Source organism: Psammomys obesus, unplaced genomic scaffold (genome assembly GCF_907164565.1).
Source record: "Psammomys obesus unplaced genomic scaffold, mPsaObe1.curated_primary_1811, whole genome shotgun sequence".
NCBI classification, from domain to species: Eukaryota; Metazoa; Chordata; class Mammalia; order Rodentia; family Muridae; genus Psammomys; species Psammomys obesus.
This window is the reverse complement of record NW_026596064.1, coordinates 14119655-14140418: the sequence shown is the minus strand read 5'-3', so window position 1 is coordinate 14140418 and position 20764 is coordinate 14119655. Positions and strand designations below refer to the sequence as shown.

At 46.9% G+C, this 20764-nt stretch overlaps 1 protein-coding gene across 4 annotated transcripts in view; it reads right to left on the bottom strand.

The window, feature by feature from the left end:
• Mylk (myosin light chain kinase) overlaps positions 1-20764 on the bottom strand; it is a 178098-nt gene that overhangs the window by 38234 nt on the left and 119100 nt on the right. For all 4 annotated transcript variants that reach the window (XM_055624905.1, XM_055624906.1, XM_055624908.1 and 1 more), the window contains 4 exons: positions 12399-12449; positions 11547-11674; positions 8870-9023; positions 1328-1630 (listed from right to left, as the gene is read on the bottom strand). In XM_055624905.1, the coding sequence (XP_055480880.1) occupies positions 1328-1630; positions 8870-9023; positions 11547-11674; positions 12399-12449 (636 nt within the window). The remainder of the gene's footprint in view (positions 1-1327; positions 1631-8869; positions 9024-11546; positions 11675-12398; positions 12450-20764) is intronic.

Genomic DNA, 20764 nt, shown 5'->3' with positions numbered 1-20764 from the left:
AGGACTGAGTGAAACTCAGAACACAAAGTGATGAGGATGCTGTTAGCATATGGCAGGTGCTCAATGGCTAGCATTAGCCACATGACTCAAGATAATGGACCTCTAATTGTCTCTTGAATGTGTGCTTAGTTATCCAAGCCAGGAACTAGGAAGCCACATTAGAACCCTCTCAGCTCTCTCTAACCCCTTCATCCCCAAATCATCAAGAATGGTCCACTCTATACTGTGAGGCTTTAGTTTGTGCTCTTCCCTTCCCTCCAATAGGCTACGGTCATGGAGGTTCATCTGGTACTGGGCTGACTCCAAACTCATCCTTCTAATCCATCATCAAGCCCAACGATTCTCAAATGTCCACGGGTATAAAAAAAAAAATGCTGTCAGGAGCAAATCATGATGAAATGAAGCTTCAGGAAGCCTGGGGATGCGAGGCATATACAAGGCTGCCATATTCATGCAGCAAAACTTGACTCATGAAGAGTTTCTTTCTAAAAGACCAACCACACCATCTCACTCTCTCACTGTAATTTTGTCTAAAGTACCATTTTCACTTTACTTCCTTCTGTTCTATCTCACATGAAATATGCCCTAGCTACACTTAAGTATCTCAAATGCCACCTGTTTCTGTCCCTTCCTACCCTTGCCCAGGCTGTGTCCTCTGTGTGAAATGCCCTTCCTTATTTCCCCTGCATCTCAGTGTACCAGTCTCTTTCCAAGACACAGCTTAAATGTCACCTCCTCTGGGAAGCTTTCCAGTCTCTCTGGAAAATTTTTCCTTTCTTACTGTGTTGTCCTTTCTTCTCTTTATTTACATCATCCTAGAGAGATGCATTCTGTTTCACTGTAGCTGTCTGTGTATTCCTCCTTCAACTCAAGTTCCTCATCTTTCCTGTGTTCTGAATCCTGGCAGTGAGCAGACACTCACCTGTGAGGGCAACAGAAGCAGGAAGGAGAGGAGAGGTGAACACAGGAGTCTGAGGCCTACCTGACAGGCTGCCTGCTGATTAACAGGTCATCACCCTCTGGGGGGCAGGGTAACAAAATTTCTGGCACGATGTTTTCATTGAGTGTGATATCAGTGATGGAACACAGCCCCTTTCCATACCCTAAGAAAGTATTCTGCCACTAAACTACATCCTCAGTGCCCCGGCTAATGAGTTTTTGGGAGGCCCTATGAACTTCAGCAACACAGTCTTAAAAATCAAGATCAGCAAGGGTACTGCCCGCCACCTCTCTACATACAGTCTCTCTGAACCTCCGTCCCTCTGTGACCTCTGTCCAGAGTCATGCATATCTACTTCAGGCCCACGGAGAAATGAAGGCAGCCTACCCTCAGGTTTCTCTCCCACGGCTGTGAGCTCAGACTCCTGGCTTGGCTCGCTGGTTCCATAGACGTTGACTGCGCGTACCCGGAACTTATACTCGCGGTCGGGCAGCAGGTCTTGGACGTTAAAGGAGGTGCTGCGGCATGTGGCTAGTTCCTTCCACATCTTGTCCTCCGTGTCCCAGATCTCAACATTGTAGGACTGTACAGCGCTGCCTCCGTCATACGAAGAGCCGTACCAGGACAGCGTCAGTGAGGAACTCCGTATGTCAGAAGCACAAGGTGTGCCCGCTGGGGGGTCTGGCTTATCTGGGGATGAAGAAGCTCAATGTCACTCAAATTCTATAGATCTATAGAGAAAGAACCTCTCGCAATCCCCATGCTGGGAATGAAATCCAAGACTCTTCTCTCTCATACACACCCCTGCATCAACCAGCCTCAAACTGACAGCATCCTTGAATTAGCTCTACCATGAGGAGAAGCTGGGTAGTGAACTGAAGTGAATGAGAGTGTCTTGCTCTCATCCTTTCGTGCACCACTGGAGTAGCAATGCATAAACCTACTGGTACTGAAAATCCCATATTTACCTTCTTGCTTGAAAGAAAATCTATCTTTGGTTAGCTGTTCAGACCACAAGTCATGGTTTCCTGTACTTTGTCCAAGTCATAAGCACATTTTTTTTTTTTTCAGAGCAAACAGATCTAGGAAGCTGTGTAGGAGTTGTGGACTATTTCCCATGAAATATATTTTGAGAGAAAGTTTTGTGTGTGTGTGTGTGTGTGTGTGTGTGTGTGTGTGTGTGTGTGTGGGTTGTCATGTGTCTTTCAGGCTCAAAGCCAGTGACCTGTGACACCACTTTCTCTGGAACTTGGGAAGTGCCTGTCCCATTAAGGGGCTTGATAGCGCAGCAGATAAGCTCTTAAATCAGGTAGATCTGGCTTTGAACACAGATCTGTCCCCACTCTGGAGTTATCAGATGCTTTGTGCCTCCTCCTCACAGGAGTGCTGTGAGGCATACTTAAAAGATAGCCAACGTGACCAACTGGTGTTACTACTTAGGAAACTTATTTCTAACCTTATAGAGGATTAAAAAACAACACTGCATTACTTCTTTGTTGCTGTTTTAGGTTTTGGTGCTGCAGAATACCACACATGCCAAAGACATGCTTTGCCACCAGGCAACAACCCTTAACCCACATGTTCAACCTTCATGGGCTGGTACGCAATGGGACAAAGAACTGTAAATCATTCCTGTCCCTGACTAAGAGATAGAAAATGGACTGAAGACACAAAAGAGAAGTGGCCCTTTTGGCTGTTTGCCTTCCCTCTCAGATGACCATGGTCTGAACCAGCTAAGACCTTGGCTTAGGCCAAATCATGGAGCCAACAGTTTAACAAAGTCCCCAAGATTCCCTGTGTGCTCTTAGTTGCTTATCTGAACAAAACTTGGATTTTTCTGATTAGTGTCTGCAGTTAGTTCTGTAATTAACCGAACGGGAGGTTACAGTTTCTAGTTATAGAAAACCCTTCATTCTCAACCAACCAAGTTTGAGTTCCTCCATGAAATAGCAATTAAATAGCAATGTTATATGGATTTGTATCTTAATGCTAGTAAATTTAAGGCCAGTTTGTTTGTCTTTCTTACTGGGAAAATGGTGTCAACATGTGCCTCTTAGTATTTTTGCAAGTACCGAGTAAGCACTGACAGGTAAATCCCTAACTTCTGTTTCCACACTCAAGTCCAGCCAGAGAAGAAGGCCAGAGGGATTCTGAAAAGTGACTATAACCCTGTGAAGAAACCTGTGTGTGCCTGTGTGTGGGCGCACACACGTGAGGGTTACGTATACAAATTTAAAAGAACATATTCATATGTACACACACGTTCCTTTCACCCCTCTTTTATTTTAATCCTTTGCCCACCCCCCCTGTCTCTTTGTATTTATTTAATTTTTAAACAGGAGCTCATCCATCCACGTGGGCCTGGAACTCATTGCCTAGTCAAGGACGATCCTGAACTTCCGACCCTCCTCACTCCACTTTCGGAGTACTTGGGCTATAGGCACGTGCCAGGACACCTGGTTATGTAGTGGTGGGCTAGAACTCAAGGTTTAACGCATGCTAGACAGGAACTCTACCAACTGAGCTCCATCCCCAATCCTGGATCTCCTTCTTTGATATTCTAGCTTAATATTTGCTGCCTGGGATTCGTTTGTGCCCAGAACCCAAAGGCTGCCTCTGCTTTAAGAGTGGCTCTGGGATCACGTCCTAGCCACCTTCCATCACTGTAGCCAGCATCACAGCGACCCTGGCAGCCTTCCACAAGCCATTTCCACTGGTTGTTTAAGTCCTGTCAGGACCATTTCCCAGCTCCTTAGCCATGCTGGAGGCCTCCTGCAATGGAGCCACCTCCACTGGTTGTTTAAGATGTTCTCTTAGAAAATCTGTTTGTTCTGAAGGATATATTGGTCTTTTTAGAAACATCGCTGGTGTTGGCAAAGATGTTTATTATTCTAAATCCTCTTAGAGGCAAGTGCCTCAAGTCCTCTGGTTTCCTCTGGAAACCAGCTAAGGAAGTATAAAAGAGCCTGCTGGGGGATGAAAAGTCCTTACTGTCCCCACCCCAGACTTCCTGGCAGACTTAGTCATGGAGGTTTATGCAAGTGAAGACCCTGGCCATTGGCTGATTTCCTCCTTTCTGCTTTGCTTTAGAAAAAGCAGCTTGGAGAGATCAACATTGCCGAACAGTTGCTATGTACACCTACCCTGGTGTAGGCACCTCTAATTTACATGTGGTGGGGTTTCCCTCAGGCAGCACAAGAAAAGGTGCAAAATGTGGGGAAAGAAGCTTGCATTCCCAAACGAAAGTTGCCACCCCCAGTCCCTGCATGTCCACAGAGCCATGGGCTGTGTCTGATGGACCCTTGGATAGGACCAGGGTTCTCCCATGAGTTTCTTTGCTAAAGACAGACACATTCAGCCTGGGCAGCATCTGGCAAACAAGAGACTGTTTTGCTATATGCAGCTAGACCCACGCTTCCTCAGAATTCTCCCAGGGCTCCCTGGAGACACGACTGACAGGATGGGAAACCCTTGCAGGGGAAAGGTTCCTCATAACTCCAGCTGCAGGATTCTGTACCCGGTGGAGGGTTCCTATTCTTGGGAAACCAGAGGACCTTGTCCGCGAGGCTTTGCATTAGCCAAGCTTTCCTTTGCCCTCTTTGTGTTTGCCCACATGAGGGCTGTCTGTGCTCCTCTAAGCCCACCTAGATGTCATCCACAAATCCTGAATTCAACAGTGGCTTGCCTAACTTGCAGCACAATCTTGGAAAGGGATTCTCAGAGGCTGAGGCTGCATTCACCTTGCCAGTTAGGTCAGTCTGACCCAACCATGAATCAGCTGGGAAGGAAGTCTTAACAAGGAATTATACAGAGCAGGTTGGCCTGTGGGCATGTCTATGGGGAATGTCTTGACTGCTAGTTGATGCAGGAAGACTCAGGACCTTATGGATGGCTAGATTCCCTAGGCAAGGTGTCCTGAACAGCATTAGGGGAAGAACCAGACGAGAGCAAGGGAGCACACAAAGATGCACTTAGTCTCTTTGCTCTTGACCGAGGATGTGAAGTGACTAGCTGCTGGAGTTCCAGCCTAAACTGCCCTGGAATGATGGACTGTAAGCCAGAATTATAAGCCAAACAAGCCCTTTCCCGGCTAGGTTGATTTTGGTCAGGGCCTGTTATCCCAGCAAACCAGGACACTCACTGGTCAGCAGCAAAGCTCTGGGAGAGCCCCTCAACACTGTGCACCCAGACAGGGTCTGGTCCTCTCTAGGTTATCATGCAGAATGATATCAAGAGAGTCACTTGCTTACACTGGTGAGCCAAGCATCTCTCAGGAGTGTCTTCCACCTTTTCAAGTCACACTAGCTTTAAACTCAGAAGGCATTTGGTGTAGGTTGGGTGTTTGGGTTTTCTCTGCCTTGTTTTTTCTACTTTAGGGTTAGGTGGAGGCCTGTTTTTCTTGTGTTGGATAAGTGACATTAAAGAATTCATCTGCACCTACCACTCCTCCTCCTCCCGCTCCCAGGCCACACAGTGGTTCAGGCACAGGCCCAGACCAGGCAGCACTGCTAATTCTTAAACTGCTTCTTAAAATATAATAATAATTGGCCTCAGAAATAGCCAAGTATCCCTTACTTAAGCTAACTTGGGGAAGGGCTAGTTTTGTTGATTTGAAAATATGACTCAAAAGATGATCTTGGGGGAAAAAAACCCAGCTTCTTAAAGAATATGCCACGAGAGATTTTGGCAGCCAACAAGTACAAATTGAATTTAACTGGCCTTATTTAGTTGGCCCGTCAAGTGGATGCTTTTCAAGTACTTGAAAATTGTCTGGAGTAGGTGGAACAATCTCTGTTTTACATCTCCTTAATAAACCCCTGTCAGATAATATGCAGATGTCCCTGGAGACACACAGGTAAATCAGCTTAATCCTGGTTTGCTTTGTCCTAAGTCTAAATTCAGGGGCTCTGAATGAATGTAGCTTTGCTCCAGCCATCAATACAAGTCCTCATTTTATTGAGCGGTTCTATTCTTAGCTGTGGGGTGGGGGAGGCAGACAGAAAGCCTGCTCTCCATTCCATTCCCCTCCTAGGACGGCATTTAACATGTTGCCCCTGCCAGCTGGCAGGCAGCCACAGCGATGGCCCTGTCAGCACTGGCCATGGAGAATAAGAAACTCAACCATAAAAGGCCAGAACTGCAGCTCCGGCCGTGGGGCTGGGGGAGGGGAGTGTGGCATCGCACGGGGGTGGCCCTGGTGGGGGTAGGGGGCACTGGTTCCAGAGAAACTGTTCAAAGTTGCTGAGCAGGGGCGGATGGTTGGGAAACACTGAGGAAGGGTGGGTGGTGATGTCTGTGGTGGCAGTGGGCTGCGAGGTGGGTGATCAATTCTTTCATGTACAGGTCTACATGGACAGCAAGTTGGATCGCCAGTACCAGTGCCCCCAAAGTTCCTGACTCCTTGGGGAATTATAAAAATCAACACCTACAGTCACCAATGAGAGTAAGAGGCTGGACTATGTTCCCCTTTAGACGAGAAATTCATTCCCTGATCTTTTGGTACATATACTTCCCAGATCCCTGATCCAAGGATCCAAAGGAAAGGGTCAGAGGAAGATGAAAGGAAGAAGGGATGTGAGCCAGAATGATGGGCTCTGGGTGAAGACACAGACAGGGAGAAGGAAACGACAAGAGCGAGGCAGAGAGATGGAGATCACAGTGCGAGTGTGCACAGATGCTCTGTGATCTTGACTCCCCTCCAAGAACTCACTCTTGTCTACTGCTTAGGGCCCTGAGAGAGAAGCTGCAGAGGATCCCCAAGGCTCATGGTGAGAAATTGAGGGGTGGGGGAGACAGTCAACAGTTAACTCCCTCGCATGTGGCAGCTTTCCAAACAGACTGCAGATCACCAAGATGAGCTTCCCAGCTAGAGGTTTCCGTGTCTCGGGCATACTCTTCCCTTGTCACCCATCCGCGGGCCCATGGGCACACGGGAGGGCAGGCATTAGTAGTTCTCCTAGCTTTTCTTCTGTAAGGCTGAAAACATACCTATCCATCTTGGGCTTAAGGTGAGGCTATGAGATAAAGATGGAAGAGAAAAACTGGGACCAAAGTCAGGGACCACAGAGTGACAGCTTCTAAGAGTCACCTCTGACTGCATCCTTCATCTCTGGAAAGTTCCATAGCTAGGGTCCTGGGGAGGAGTTCTAAGTACTGTGGCCCATGGATCCTTCTCTAAAGTTCTTCTGGAGGTTCAAAGCAAGGCTGGGAGCCCTGCTGTGAAGTTAGGGTATAGTCTCCACACCGAACCCAAAGGAGCCCCCCCCCCTTTTAACTTTTGGGAAGGAAATTCTTTAAGCTTGAGAGTCAGAATTGACTGGAAAACCTGCTGAAGTCTAACGTACAGGCCAATACAGTCTAATACCAGGCCAAAGATTTTCATGCACCCCACATGTGGGGGTCCACACAAGCACAAAAGACAACCTACTATCCCCCTAGCTGCCCTCTGTTTGTCCCTCTGCTCTACTCAGCACTTGCCACATGGGGCACCATGACCAAGGGAGGAAACCACTTAGAAAGCAACTGAGATGTGTCAGAAGATAGGCTGGCCATAGGAAGTACTAGGAGAGAGGGGACATGCCACCTTGAGGCTCAGTGTAAATATGGGTTCAACTTGAGTAGTCAGAGGGAAAGGAGTTAGGGTTAGGCATCATAGTGACTTTAGAAGAACAATCTCTGCAGGCCAAGCCAACATGGAAGCAATGGGTAGGCAGCTTCAGGAGTAGAGACTGCTCTGCCACAGCGTTTTCCTGGCAGGGGTTAGAGGGCAAAAAGCAGAGCACTGCAGGAGGACAAATCACCACAGGAGGGCAATGTCTATGCATTTGGCTAAGACAGCAATTTCCGTTGCTGCTGTGAGGAGCAAGCAGAGGATGAAAAGCTGAGTGAACTCAGGATGTTGGAGCCCAAAGAGCCCGGGAACAGAGCACAGGGACAGAGCCCCTGCAAAGGCAAAGGGGATCCATGAATGGCATGATATATGATATCTGGAGGTGCAAGGGGCACCAAGTTCAGAAAAGTCTTGCCTCATGTCTAATAGTTCTCAGTGAAGCTAGAGGCCTAAGGGCCATGGGGATGGGGAGCGTGTCTCAAGAAATAGCACTGGCCATCCAGATAAGGACAGAAAGTTCTGAGGGGCACTGATATCTCAGCTAGCCTAGGGGCACCAGAGCACAGCTTGCAGCATACAGAGGATGCAGAATTCATGATCCAGTGTCCTAAAGTAAGTGGATGTGGCATTGAACCCAGGTGGGAATTTGTAGGGTATAGTGGTTTGAATCAGATATCCCCAAGAAGTCTTAGATATTTGAATACTTGGTCCCCATTTGGTGGCTGTTTGAGGATAATTCGGAGGTGTGGACTTGCTAGAGAAAGTATGTCACAGGAGCTGGGCTTTGAAGTTTCAAAAGACGCAGCCACTAAAAGGTAGCCCTCTCTGCTGTTTGTTTGTGGGTTGAGATGTGAGCTTTCATCTGCTGCTCCTGTGCCATGGCTGTCTGCTGCCAGTCTCCCCATCATGTTGGTGATGGACTTTCTTATCCCTCTAGAACCACAAGCCCCAAATAAACCCCTCCTTCTATAAGTTGCCTTGACCATGGTGTTTCAGCATGCCTTGACCATGGTGAGTCAGGCAGCGGTGGGCATGAGGCAGAGGACATTAACATGCCAACAGGAAGACCTGCAATGGGAGAGCTCAGGATATCCACTGGCCAGGAAGGCAGAAAAACAAGGAGGGGCTCAGGGAGAGGAAGACGCTAGGGGTGTGAAGTAGAGGGGGCTATGGAGTCCTGAATCAGTTTGCAGGAGGCTGTGTGAGAGTAAAGGGCAGAGAAGGCAGGGGAACTAGGAAGCAGAGAGGGAGGTGCTGAGGTCCTGGGGTTGGTGCATTTTGCTTCCCCACTCTCCCCGCTTAGCGTTTCCTAGACTCACCCACCACCGTGAGGTTGACTTGGGCCTGCCTGTTGCCCAGCTTGTTTTCCACCACCAACGTGTAGCAGCCACAGTGCTCCTGGCGCGCTGCCAGGATGGTGAGCTTGCTGCCACTCTCACTGTTCTCCACCTTGATGTGCTCGCTCTCCTGGATCTGCGGGGAGAAGCAGGAGTGAGAACAGGGGCTCCCCAAGCTCAGCTCTCAGGGATGGACGGGACAGGAGGGAGGGAGCGGGGCTGTTCCCTCTTGTCAGGTGCAGTGGTGCATACTTGTAATGCCACTGCTGGGGGAGCAGAGGCAGGAGGATGCCGGGAATTACAGCCAGTCTAGCATAACTGGTAAACTCCATGACAAGACGCCTTGTCTCAATGGAGGTAGATGGCTTGCCTTGGGGTGACAGGATGACACCTGAAGTTGTCCTATGGCTCACATTCTCTCTCTCACACACACACAGAAATAGGGTGCTGATTCATGCTACAACATGGATGAGCCCTAGAACAATATATCAAACCAAACCAAACCAAAAAAAAAAAAAAAGAAAGAAAGAAAAAGAAAAACAAAACAAAAAACCAAAAACACATCCAGAGACCAAAGGTGATGTTATAGACTGCATGATTCCATCTATCTGAAATGTGCAGAATAGGCAAATCCAAAAATAGTAGTGGCAGACGCTGGAGGAGGTGAGAAATGATACTAGTTTTTAGAGTGAGGGATTATTCTTTTTTTTTTTAATATTAGTTACAGTTTGTTAACTTTGTATCCCTGCTGTATCCTGCTCCCTCATTCCCTCCCAATCCCACCCTCCCTCCCTTATCTCCTCCCTGCCCCTTTCCAAGTCCACTGATCAGGGAGGACTTCCTCCCCTTTCATCTGACCCTGGTTTATCAGGTATCTTCAGGACTGGCTGCAAAGTCCTCTAGAGGGAGGAATTCTAATGCTTATAAAATCTTGTGTATCAATCAACATCATTGAGTTGTATGTAGCAATTTTTAACCAATGAAAGCTAAAAATTTAGCCAGACATAGTGGTACAGGCTTGTATCTCAGCTGCTCAGGAGTCAGGTGGTTCACAAGTTCAAGGCCAGCCTACCTCAAAAAGTAAAAAGAAGCCTGGAGCTGTAGCTTAATGGTAGAGCACTTGCTTAGCATACATGGGGCCTAAATCCGAAATTCAAACCTTAGTACTGAAAAAAAACTGTAGCTCCTCATGGTGGTTTGAATGAGAGTGGCCCCCACAGGCTCATATGTTTGAAGGTTTGTTTCCTAGTTAGTGCGATGTTATTGGAGGAGGTGCGTCGCTGGGGTCACCTCTGAGGTCTCAAAAGCCAGTGCCAGCCCCAGTCTCTCTCTGCCTGCTTGCTGTGGATCAGGATGTAAACTCTCAGCTACTGCTGGAGTGCCGGGCCTGTCTGCCTGCCGCCGTGCTCCCCAGAACAGTGGCCTTAGACTAACTTTCTGAGACGTGACCAAGGCCCCAGTTAAACGCAACAGGACAGTCGAAGACATTCCTCAACTGTGTTAGCCACATCCCACGCGTTCAGCACACAGGGCCAGAGGCTACCACGCTGGATAGCACAGGTGCAAAAAGGTTTCATAACTGCAGTAAGTTTCATACTGAAAGGGATGAGGTGGAACCTCATCCATCAATCTAGAAAAGGCAGGGCCATATTTTCTTCCCCATCTCCCTTGGAACCAGCTCTGTTTTCCTCCCAGGTATTAGCGGATCATCTCTTGACCTATTACAATCTGCATGGCATGGAAACGGTGAGGTGGCTTACAAAGACTCTTCATACCATCTATAATTGTGGTTCTCAACTTTCCTAACGCTGCGACCCTTTAATACAGTTTCTCATGTTGAGGTGACCCCCAACCATAAACTTATTTTCCACGCTCCTTCACAACTGTAATTTTGCTACTGTTATGAATCATAATGTAAATATATGTATTTTCCAATGGTCTTAGGTCATGACCCTTGTGAAAGGGTCATTCAACCCCAAAGGAGTCATGACCTACAGGTTGAGAACCATGGTTCTAATGGTTTCCTAATGCTGAACCAGACCAGCATTACCAGTGTGAGCAGTGAAGAGCTGGGGCCTCCAAATTTCTCTACAAGCAGGTTATCTGAAAATTCAAATGTTTTCATAGGGAGTATTATTATAAATTGTAGTTATACTTCTGGGTCATTCAGCCAAAATTCTATTTAATATATAATTTATATACCCAAGGCCTCCAAAGAGAATTCTAGGCAGATGGACTCAGATGAAGCAAGGGGTGATTTTATTAAACAAATTGTCTCTAAAATCAGGGTTTATTGGTAGACACAGAAGAAAAGGTTAGTAAGAACTCTGTTGGATAGGTTACCTCTCCCATTTCTTTCTTTCTTTTTTAGTTATTTTTTTTTCTAGTAACCAGGCTCTGCCACTACGTGGTACCCCTGGGCCTTTGTGTTTTATTTGGACCGGAGCCTGTAAGGTTGGCTGGTCTGTCCTTGATCTGGCAGTTCTCCTGCCTCGGCCTTCCAAGTGTTGGGATTCCAGGTATGCAGCACCATGCCCAGTGCATGCTGCCATTTCTGCAGTGAAGAAGAGCAGTTCCCTCTGTCCACCACAGTATTCCCCATCTTTTTGGCCCAGGGGCTGTAGGTTGTCCTTTAGGCCACCCTGTTGCCATGACTGACCTGCTTTCGAAACTTCATCCATGTGCAGGTGATGGGCTGGGTACCAGCCACTTTCCCAAACAGCTCCACAGGCTCTCCTGCGCGTACCTTCTGGTCCTCAGGGAACTGGATGATTTGAGGGGGCATAGCTAGGAGGAGACAAGTAGAATGTGAGGAGGGGGCCTTAGACATGCTGATCTCACTGGTACTGTGGGCCATGTTGCCCTACTGGTGCCTCTCCTCCCCTCTGTAATCTTCAAGATAAGAATGTGTGTAGGGACCTGCTCGCCTTGTTCACTCTTTAGAGTCCCCAGAAGTGACCCATACAATTTACACAACAAACCTTTTTCACAGATTGGCTTTGGGGGCATTTGTGTCTCCCCGTAATGATCAGAATCCCTGTCTCAGATTATTTCTTAATTTAGCATTACCTTGTGTCTAACCTTTTAGTCACCCTGGCTGACAGGCTCAACTTGGTCTGCGCCTATGAATGCCTCCCCAGAGACAACAAACAACTCCAGAAAACAAGGACATACAGAGTAAGGCCTAAAAGCAGCATGATGTGGGCCCCCGCCATGTAGGGTAGAGTGGGGAGCTGAGGCTGAGGCATGACTTTGCAGAGGGAACAGAAAAGCCCACAGCAGCCTGTGACACAGCACACGTACATGGAGGCAGAGGAAGGAAGCAGGAGAGGGGTGTGGGTGAGGTACCAGCTGGGCATAGGCTCCCCGGGGGAGGAAGAGGCAGCCCAAAGTGTGGAGCTTGAATGAAGGAAGGGTCTCCTGCCCACTACCCACATATGGTCGGTCAGAAGGCAGGAAAGGCCCTGTGGCAGATGACTCCCTTGTTCTCAGGTAGGACTGTGGCTATTACCTGCTTTTGTAGGTGTCTTGGGGGCAGGTTTCTTTTTGACAGTTGCATCACCTGAAACAAAGAAGTATACAAGTTACGAGGTTAGGAAGCCAGTTCTGTTTTCCCAGAAAGCTCGTAGGTCCTGGGAGGGTGCTGCCTGCTGGCCTCATCTACTTATTCTACTCTATCTTCCCATGGATCTCCTTGCCCTGATACAATCTTATGATCCAGTGAATGTCAGCTCTCAAGGGCCTCTCTAGGGACCCCTAGAAGCAGCAGGATAGAAGCTCTCAAAATGCCCCTCACAGTCCTTTTTAAAGATGACAACCAAAAACTCACTGACTACATGCTCACCCAAACTTTCAGGAAATGCCGAAAGGAAATTATGTCAGATAAAGCAACTAAAATTAGCCTTGGTATGGATCCAAGGGTCTCAGGCTTCCTTTGGGTCACAGACTGTGACTGGTAGTTGTTTCTTAAAAACCAAACTAAAACAAAACAAAAGTCCCCAAACCAAACATTTGATGAATGGAAGCTAGGAGTGGTGACTCATGCCTGTAATCTCAGCCCCTGGGTGGCTGAGGTAAAAATACCTTCACACAAGTTCGAAGGCAGCCTGGGCAGGCACAGTGCATTCCCAGTAAGCCTGAGATCCTAGACACTATTGCAAGCTCCAACCCTCAGAAAAGAGTGAACGAATGAACAGCATCTTGCTATCTTTCTTTCCTATGTTACTTTCTTTAACGCAACAAGAAAAATGACTCAAGCATTTTTACAGCACAAATCTACTTATCTGGCTAAATAAAAATATGACACATATTTGGAAATATCTACATTATTTCTCGTGGCTTGATTTCATATTTCTTCCAGGTCATTTTTTAAAATTAAGATATATCTTTTCCCCTCTTTCCCTCCCCACTTAAACCCTTCCTTTGCTCTCAAAGTTCATGGCCTCCTTTTCTTTTATTGTTGATAAATGGTTTTTCTCCCTAGCTAAGGGAAGCCAGATTCAAAGGCTCTTTACCGTATAGTCCTATTTATAAGATACTCTAGGAAGGTAATACTGTAAGAACAGAGAACAGATCAGTGGCTCCCCAAGGTGCTAGGGGAAGGATTGACAAGCAGCACAGAGAGACCTATCTTGACTGGAGTGTCATTAAATGACTACTTGGATTATTCAGAACTCATACAACTATGCACTACAGAAGATACGCAGAGAGATTTCACTGTAATTCAAAGGACGGAGACACATCACTAAGGAGATCTGCCATAAGTGCCCTATGCAAATCCTGTCCTCATGCATGCACATGCACAGTCTGCAGCTCTACTCATAGCTCTTACCCTGATTTATTATCCTCCTTAGTACTTATCATATGGTAAACTAAATCTTCACTTGTTTTATTGTCTGCCTTTCCTTTCCCACCAAAGTGCAGTATTTTGAGGTGGAGTAATTTTGCTGCTGTCCGCTGTTATATAGCCAACGCACATGACACACAGTAGGCACTCAATAACTGCTTGCTGAATAAATGAGCAGGTGGATATTGAGTCACTCGGCTACTACAGAATAGAGGGACAGCACTGGGGCCAGGCATGGCTGTGAACTGCTCCGAGATCAGGTGTTCGGCTAGCTCTGAGTAGTTCCACAGAGGAGACAGTATTGCCACCCAACTGATGTCTCTGAGAGGACAACTGAAAGGAAGAGGCCCTGACAGAAACACCTTGAGACTGCAGGGCTGTCAACTGTGACCTAGTGGCTATGTCCAGGAGAGAGGCCTGCTTCCCCTCTGCCTGGCTGCCACAAGTAATCCTTATCCTGTTATGGGCCTACTATGTGCTGCTCAGTAAACACTAGAAAGCAGGGTAGTGGAGAGAAAACCAAACATGTTAAAACTTGGGTTGCAAGGTCCTAAACATTAGGTTGTGTGATTCACAAGGAAGGCTTTCCCCCCTCTTTTGCCATAAGGAATACTTCTACAACAGCTGGGAGTGTTTGAATATAGTCAATAAATTAGATGATAGTACTCTATTGATGTTTTTCTATTTTGACCATCATAATGTGGTTTATAGAACACATTTGGTTTTTAGGAAAAATCAACTCTAAACTACTTAAATGTTTACGGTTTTAGGGGTATAATTTTCTTTCAAGCTGTTCAGAAGCATAATTACATATGTATGTCTGTGCATGTATGTATATAGGGGTAGAGAGAAGAATGAAGAGAGAACAGCTGGGCATATAGCTCAGTGGGGAGAGCTCTTGCCTAGTGAAGGCAAGGCCCTGGGTTCGACCAGAAGCTACCACCTTCACACCCAGGAAGAAAGAATGTATGGAAAAGCAAGCAGTGAGATGTTAATATCTGAGGAATCTGAAGGGTATAAAATAATTATTTGTGTTAAATCTTGCGATTTTTTCCTATAAGACTGAAATCATTTCAAAATGAGAGTTAAATAGGAGGCTAAAGGTAAGATATAAGGGCTGGAGAGATGGCTTCATGATGATTTTACAGAGTACCCAGGTTCAGTATCCAGCACCTATATGGTGGCTCCCAGCCATGTGTAACTCCAGTTCTAGGTGATCTGATGATCTCTTTTGGTTCAACGGCACAAGGCACACACGTGAACACATACATACGTACATGTAGACAGACACACATACACATAAAATGAAAACAAGTAAGTCTTTAAAATTGTTCTAAGAATAAGATGACACCCAGTTGTTCAAATGCAGCAGAAGAGAGAACATTGCGTGTGTTGAGAATGTGGTCATGAAGCTCATCATTGGGGAATGGTGGACCCAAGGCCTAAGAAGATGGACCTGGGACCAGGAGAGCAATAGATGATGTAGTCTCAAGTATGGTGGTGTTCAGCAGAGGTTGGCTAGGAGATGGCTATTATTACAGGTAGTTGAAAGAAGCGAGTGTATCAAATTAAATTAAAGAAAAAGTATCTAGTTCCTCCATTGAACAAGTTTCATTTTCAGTACTTAATAACCCATACATGATTAGTAGCTGCCACACTGTGTAAGCACAGGACATGTCCATTGCTATAGAGCTTTCCAGCTTTCCGATGGACAGCAGTAGCTGTGTGTGCCAGAGAGCTCGGTCTTCGGCCTGAGTGATCAAGGAACCTTTTCACACTAGCTGCCACACTGTGTCTGAGCATCCGCTGGTCTTCACAACTCTTAGGGGACAAGGATATCCAGTTAATATACTGCCACCTCTTGGAAGGTACATAGAAGGACCACACAAAGAAGATGAATGGGGGACAGAGGAAGCCTTAAAAGAATTTAGGGAACTAAACAAAAAGAGGAGCCACAAAGGTACTTTGAGATTTCTTGCTTGGAAACATGGGGAAAACTGTAGCAAAGGAAAATGGAATGTGAGAGTGAATGATGAATAGTTTGGCCTGGTCAAGTAGAACTTGAGGGATGAAAGTATTGATCTGTTTGCAAACTTCTAGAAGCCAAGGTCAGAGCCCTGGAGAAACACTGGTGGAGGCTGGAAGGTGAAGATTTCAGATTTAAGCTGCAGTTAGAATGAGAGCTGGGAAGCTGAGTCAAAGACTGAGGGGGAAGAATGCAGTGAGAGATGGGGCCAGGGCTTATCCCCAGCGATGCGCCTCTAATGACAACTGGGTGACAGAGGGGGCTTGGAAGGACCCGGAGAGCAGAAAGAATGTCACTGTGTGCAAGGGTGGAGGATAGATGAGTTCCAGATAAGACCAGAGTAAAGTGCTGGGTGATGCTGGCGGCTAGCATGCCACACACATCATTCCAGAGGACATACCCAAGGAAAACGAAGAGGGTAAGTGCCCAAGGAAATCCTAGTTGGTAACAACTCAGGTGCTGAATGGACAAAGAAAAACAGTGAAGAAAGGTTAAGGTAACCCCCTGTGGTGGAGGCTGACTTCCAGGAAATAGAGGAGAAGCAAGGAGAGCCTAAAGATGACAGGAGGAAGAGCCCAGGGAAAAAAACAGAAGACCATGACTAGCTGAGGCATTCCAGGCGGACTGGAGGAAAGCAGACATGGGAACGAGCAGAGCTGATCTCCTCAGGAAGGAGCAAGCAAGGGGACTGTCATTATACCTGCATGCATTCATGTGTTGAAGCTGTAACCCTCAGGACTTCAGAATGAGGCTGCCTCAGACACAGGGCCTTCAAAGGGGAGACTGTTTTAAAATAGGTCATTTGGAAGGGACCTAGTCCAATCTGACCTTGCAAAAAAGGGAGGAAGAAGGAAGGAGGAAAAGAAGGAAAGGGTGAGGGAAAGTAAGAGAGAGTAGGACAGGATGGCAGAGAGGGATGGATAGAGGGAGGGAAGATGGAGTGGGAGAGAGGGATGGATAGAGGGAAGAATGGAAAGAGGGAGGGAGAGTGGAGAGGAAGAGAGGGAGGGAGGCACGAAGCTAATTGAGCAGACCTACATACACAGGGGAAAGACAGACACCTGCAAACTAAAGGAAGGAGACCTTGATCTTGGATTTCTAGCCTGTGTTTCAGCCTCCCTGTCTACCATCTTGTTATGACAGCCTGGCAGACCACTAGCTAGCTGTAGCTGACAGGGAGCTCCCGCAGGAAGGGTGGTAGTGAATGAAGAGAGGAAGACATTCCTTGCAATGTGACCTGCGGGTACACAAGGAGGTGGGCAGCATGAAACCAGAGGCTATAAAGACCTTCCTCTATGCTTGTTGGCTCTGAGAAACCTATGTGTCTAGACGCTAGCACTAAATAATAGATCGTTCATTATTAGGTTTAAACAGGATTGAAGGCCACGTTTTAAATTTGTTCTATAAATTTGTGGTTACTGCTGTTGGAATTTAAATCTGCTCAGTTAAAACAACTTTAAATGTTAACAATGTTTCATATATACATACATATATATACATATATATGTACATACATACATATATACATACATATTCTATATGGCCATCTGTAGGAATCCATTAACGGTGCTCTGCGCACACAGGAAAAGCTGAGTCGCAGGATTCCAAGACTCAAGCTCCTCTCAGGTGTTCTGCTGTGAGCAAACGCAAGCAGAGCACCTCGCCATATTTCCATCTCATGCAGAGGGGGCTGGAGCCTCATGTAATGGCTTTCCAAGTTCATTAAGCCATACGTGGCTCAGCTAGAAGTCCAGCCACTGGCCACCATGTATATGGCTGCTTTTTTTCTTTATCATGCATACTCCACCCTCCAAGCCAAACCTTTGAACCTCATCTCTGTCCCTATGTGGACAGGACTCAGGCTCTGGAGCTGGACTTGGGTTCAAATACTGCCCCATGACTAGCAGAGGTGAAGGGCTTGCTATATAGCTACTCAGCACTTCAGGCTAAAGGCTGGCTCAGTGGGGAAAGGGGCTTGCTGCCAAATTGATGACCGAGTAGGAGGAAACCAACAATGCCAAGTTGTCCTCTGACTTCCACAAGAGTCATGGCATGTGCGCACGCACACACACACACACACACACACACACACACACACACACACACACGAAACAAACAAGTGTATGTAGCAAAGATTTACAAAAAAGCTTGAGAAGTATAAATATTTTTAAACAGAAAAACCCAGCACACAGTGCCTGCTCTGCACTGGTCCCTTCCCTCACTCAGCACTCTTTCCCAAACAAGCAGATCCTGAAGGACTTCTTCACTCTGAGACAAATTTAGCTCCTCCAGTTATTCGAAATGCGATGGCTGATCTTGACTGTCAATATGATGGGGGCTTGGAATCACCTAGGAGATGCCTCTGAGTATATTTCCAGAGTGATTTAGCTAAAGAGCAAAGGCTCACCCTGAATGTGAATGACATTACACAGTGGTTAGGGGGACTGTGTGAAGAGGAAGAGATGGGCACCAGTGTTCACTCTCTGCTCTCTAACCACAGGTGCCACATGCTCACACTCACAGCTGGAGCTGCTCTCACCACTAGACTTTCCCCATCATGATAGACCCCACCCTTCAACTGTGAGCCAGTTTGCTGCTAAACCCCAGAGGTCCCCAGGGGGACCTTTTTGCTCTCACCTGGGAACTTGGCATCTACATTTCGTTAGTAGGTTTCTGAAGTGGATCAGGACTGGAATAGACCCAAATAGGAAAGGCGTGAGCTCTTCTTGGAGGCAGCATGACTGAACTGAGAGCTGCTTACAGCATACAGAAGTCAGCCAAAGGTGCCAGCATGTACAGAAAGCCCATGGCAAGATGCTAGTGCACAGAACCTGAAAGATGCCAGGTGCATTAATAGTACAGAGGAGCACCACCTAAAGACTAGGACACAGCCACCAAAAGCAGCTGTAAACTCAGAGTTCTCTAGGTGAACATAACGCACACTGAGAACTATGGACATTAAGAATAGAGGACATAAGGAAGACTATTTGCCAAAGAAATAGTGTGAAAGAAGGCTGGAGATGAAAACCAGAGCAGATCTCAAGGACCTGATGGAACTGGTCCTGAGTGGTAGTGGGTAGCCCCTGGAGAGGTTTCCACCAAAGGAATTCAGATTTACATTTGAGAAAAGTCACTTTGGTCCTAGTATGGCAGGGACTAGGAGACAAGAGGCCTTGGCATGTTATCGAGGTGAGAATGGGGCAGTGGTGATGAATGCTGTGTGGGCGGGGGAGGGTTGGGAGGAAGAAGACTAAATATGTATTCAGTTGATGGAATTGATGAATACTTGTGACAGGCTATGGCAAGGAGAGGACCTTGGAAGATATGGGACAAAAGCGGTCTGGGGAGAAGGTCCTGGGTTTGATTGTGGGAAGGGATGTTTGAAGTATGGGTTTAGAATCTCCTGGGGCAATGATGTCTGTGGGATTAGAGGCTGGAGACCACAAATCCTCTGTGAACCTGGGGGTTTCTAATGAGCTGATGTTGAGATATAGCCAGGGGGTGCAGATCTTGTTGCAACTTTCCACAACATTAGGTGTGTACTCTGTCACCCCCTTGGTCAAAACTGTCAGGTTCAGAGCATTCCGCTCTAGATGGGAGATTGAGGCTAGAAGTGAAACATCCCATTGAAATCATGAATAAAAGTACACAATCAGGTAGGAAAGCCGAGGCCTTGCTGGAGAAAATCTGCTCCTCATGACTGATTCTGGGAATCCGTATTTTGCTTCTGCCTACCCTGGCCAAGCCTAAACTAGTACTGGCCGAGAGAACCTTCCTTCTGTACTGGAAGGGAGAGGGTCAGTCCCTCATGGGTGTTTCTAGCCTGCTCGGTCTGAAGGCCAGTGAATACCCCTTTCCTATTCCCGCAGAGTGAATGGGTCTGAGGAGCCAGTTTGGGAGCTGGTGTTAACAACAGGCTTGCACACAGGCAGGTCCCTGGATCTCTGCCTCTCTGGGGACATTTCCCTTTTTAGGTAGTTAACTATAAATAGGAATCAAACCCTTTGAAGTTCCCAAAATCAGCATTCATGGTCTGCTCAAGGCTCCTGGGAGTGACACAGGCTGGGTAAGGGAAGGAGAGCCACCCCTGAGGCTGGCAGAGGAACTGAAGCTTGCAGGCCAAGTCTTGATGTGCCCCCCCACACACACACACTGAGGAAGGTTCAAGGCACTAAATGACTGTCCTCTCACCCGCTGACTCCTTCTAGTACATTCTTACAGACATGTGAAGACATATTGGTTGTTTTCCCAGAATTAACATCTCTGGGCAAATTGCCCGCCCACCTCCCCTCATAGCAAAGGCCTGCCAGGGCAATATTAGAAGATTCCAGAGGACCACAACTCCTCTTGTTGCTGTAAACTCTCATTCCCAAACCCCATGGAATGTCATGACAGTTGTGAAAGAGGGAGTCTAGCAGGGCCAGAGCTGCTCGTCTGTCTCTCTTCAGCTGCTTCTGGGAAGGACTGGTACTGCTAGTTAATCAGCTCATGGGCAAAAAAAAAAAAAGCTGAAAAAGCTGAGGAAGATAATGGAAATAGCTGTCTAATGAGAAGCCATCACTGTGTTCTATGCATGTGCTTAGGAGCACGTGGGGTGCTGTCATAGTCAAATACTAACACTAGAAGGGTTGGTGCCTAATTTTGGGGGGGGCTTTGTAAAATCATACTAGCTATTCTCTGTGGGCCCCACATTTTACAATGTTAGGCAAATCTTGATGCCAAATTCCCAACTCTCCTAGATTTCCTTTCAGTCCTGTGGATTCTATCAGGATTTAACATTCCCCATGTCCCACAGAGAATGTTAAAAAAATAATAATAATAATCCTAGAGAAGACCAAGAATACTGAACAAAGTATTTGATATCCATGAAAACTTTCAAGTTGACATGACTTTAAGTTTCACGGAGATGCCTAAGAGAGGCCAAACCAAAGAAAAACACTGTAATCAGAAATAGTCCACTGTGGTCATATACCCATATGCTGCAGCCTCCAGAGATGAGTGTCCA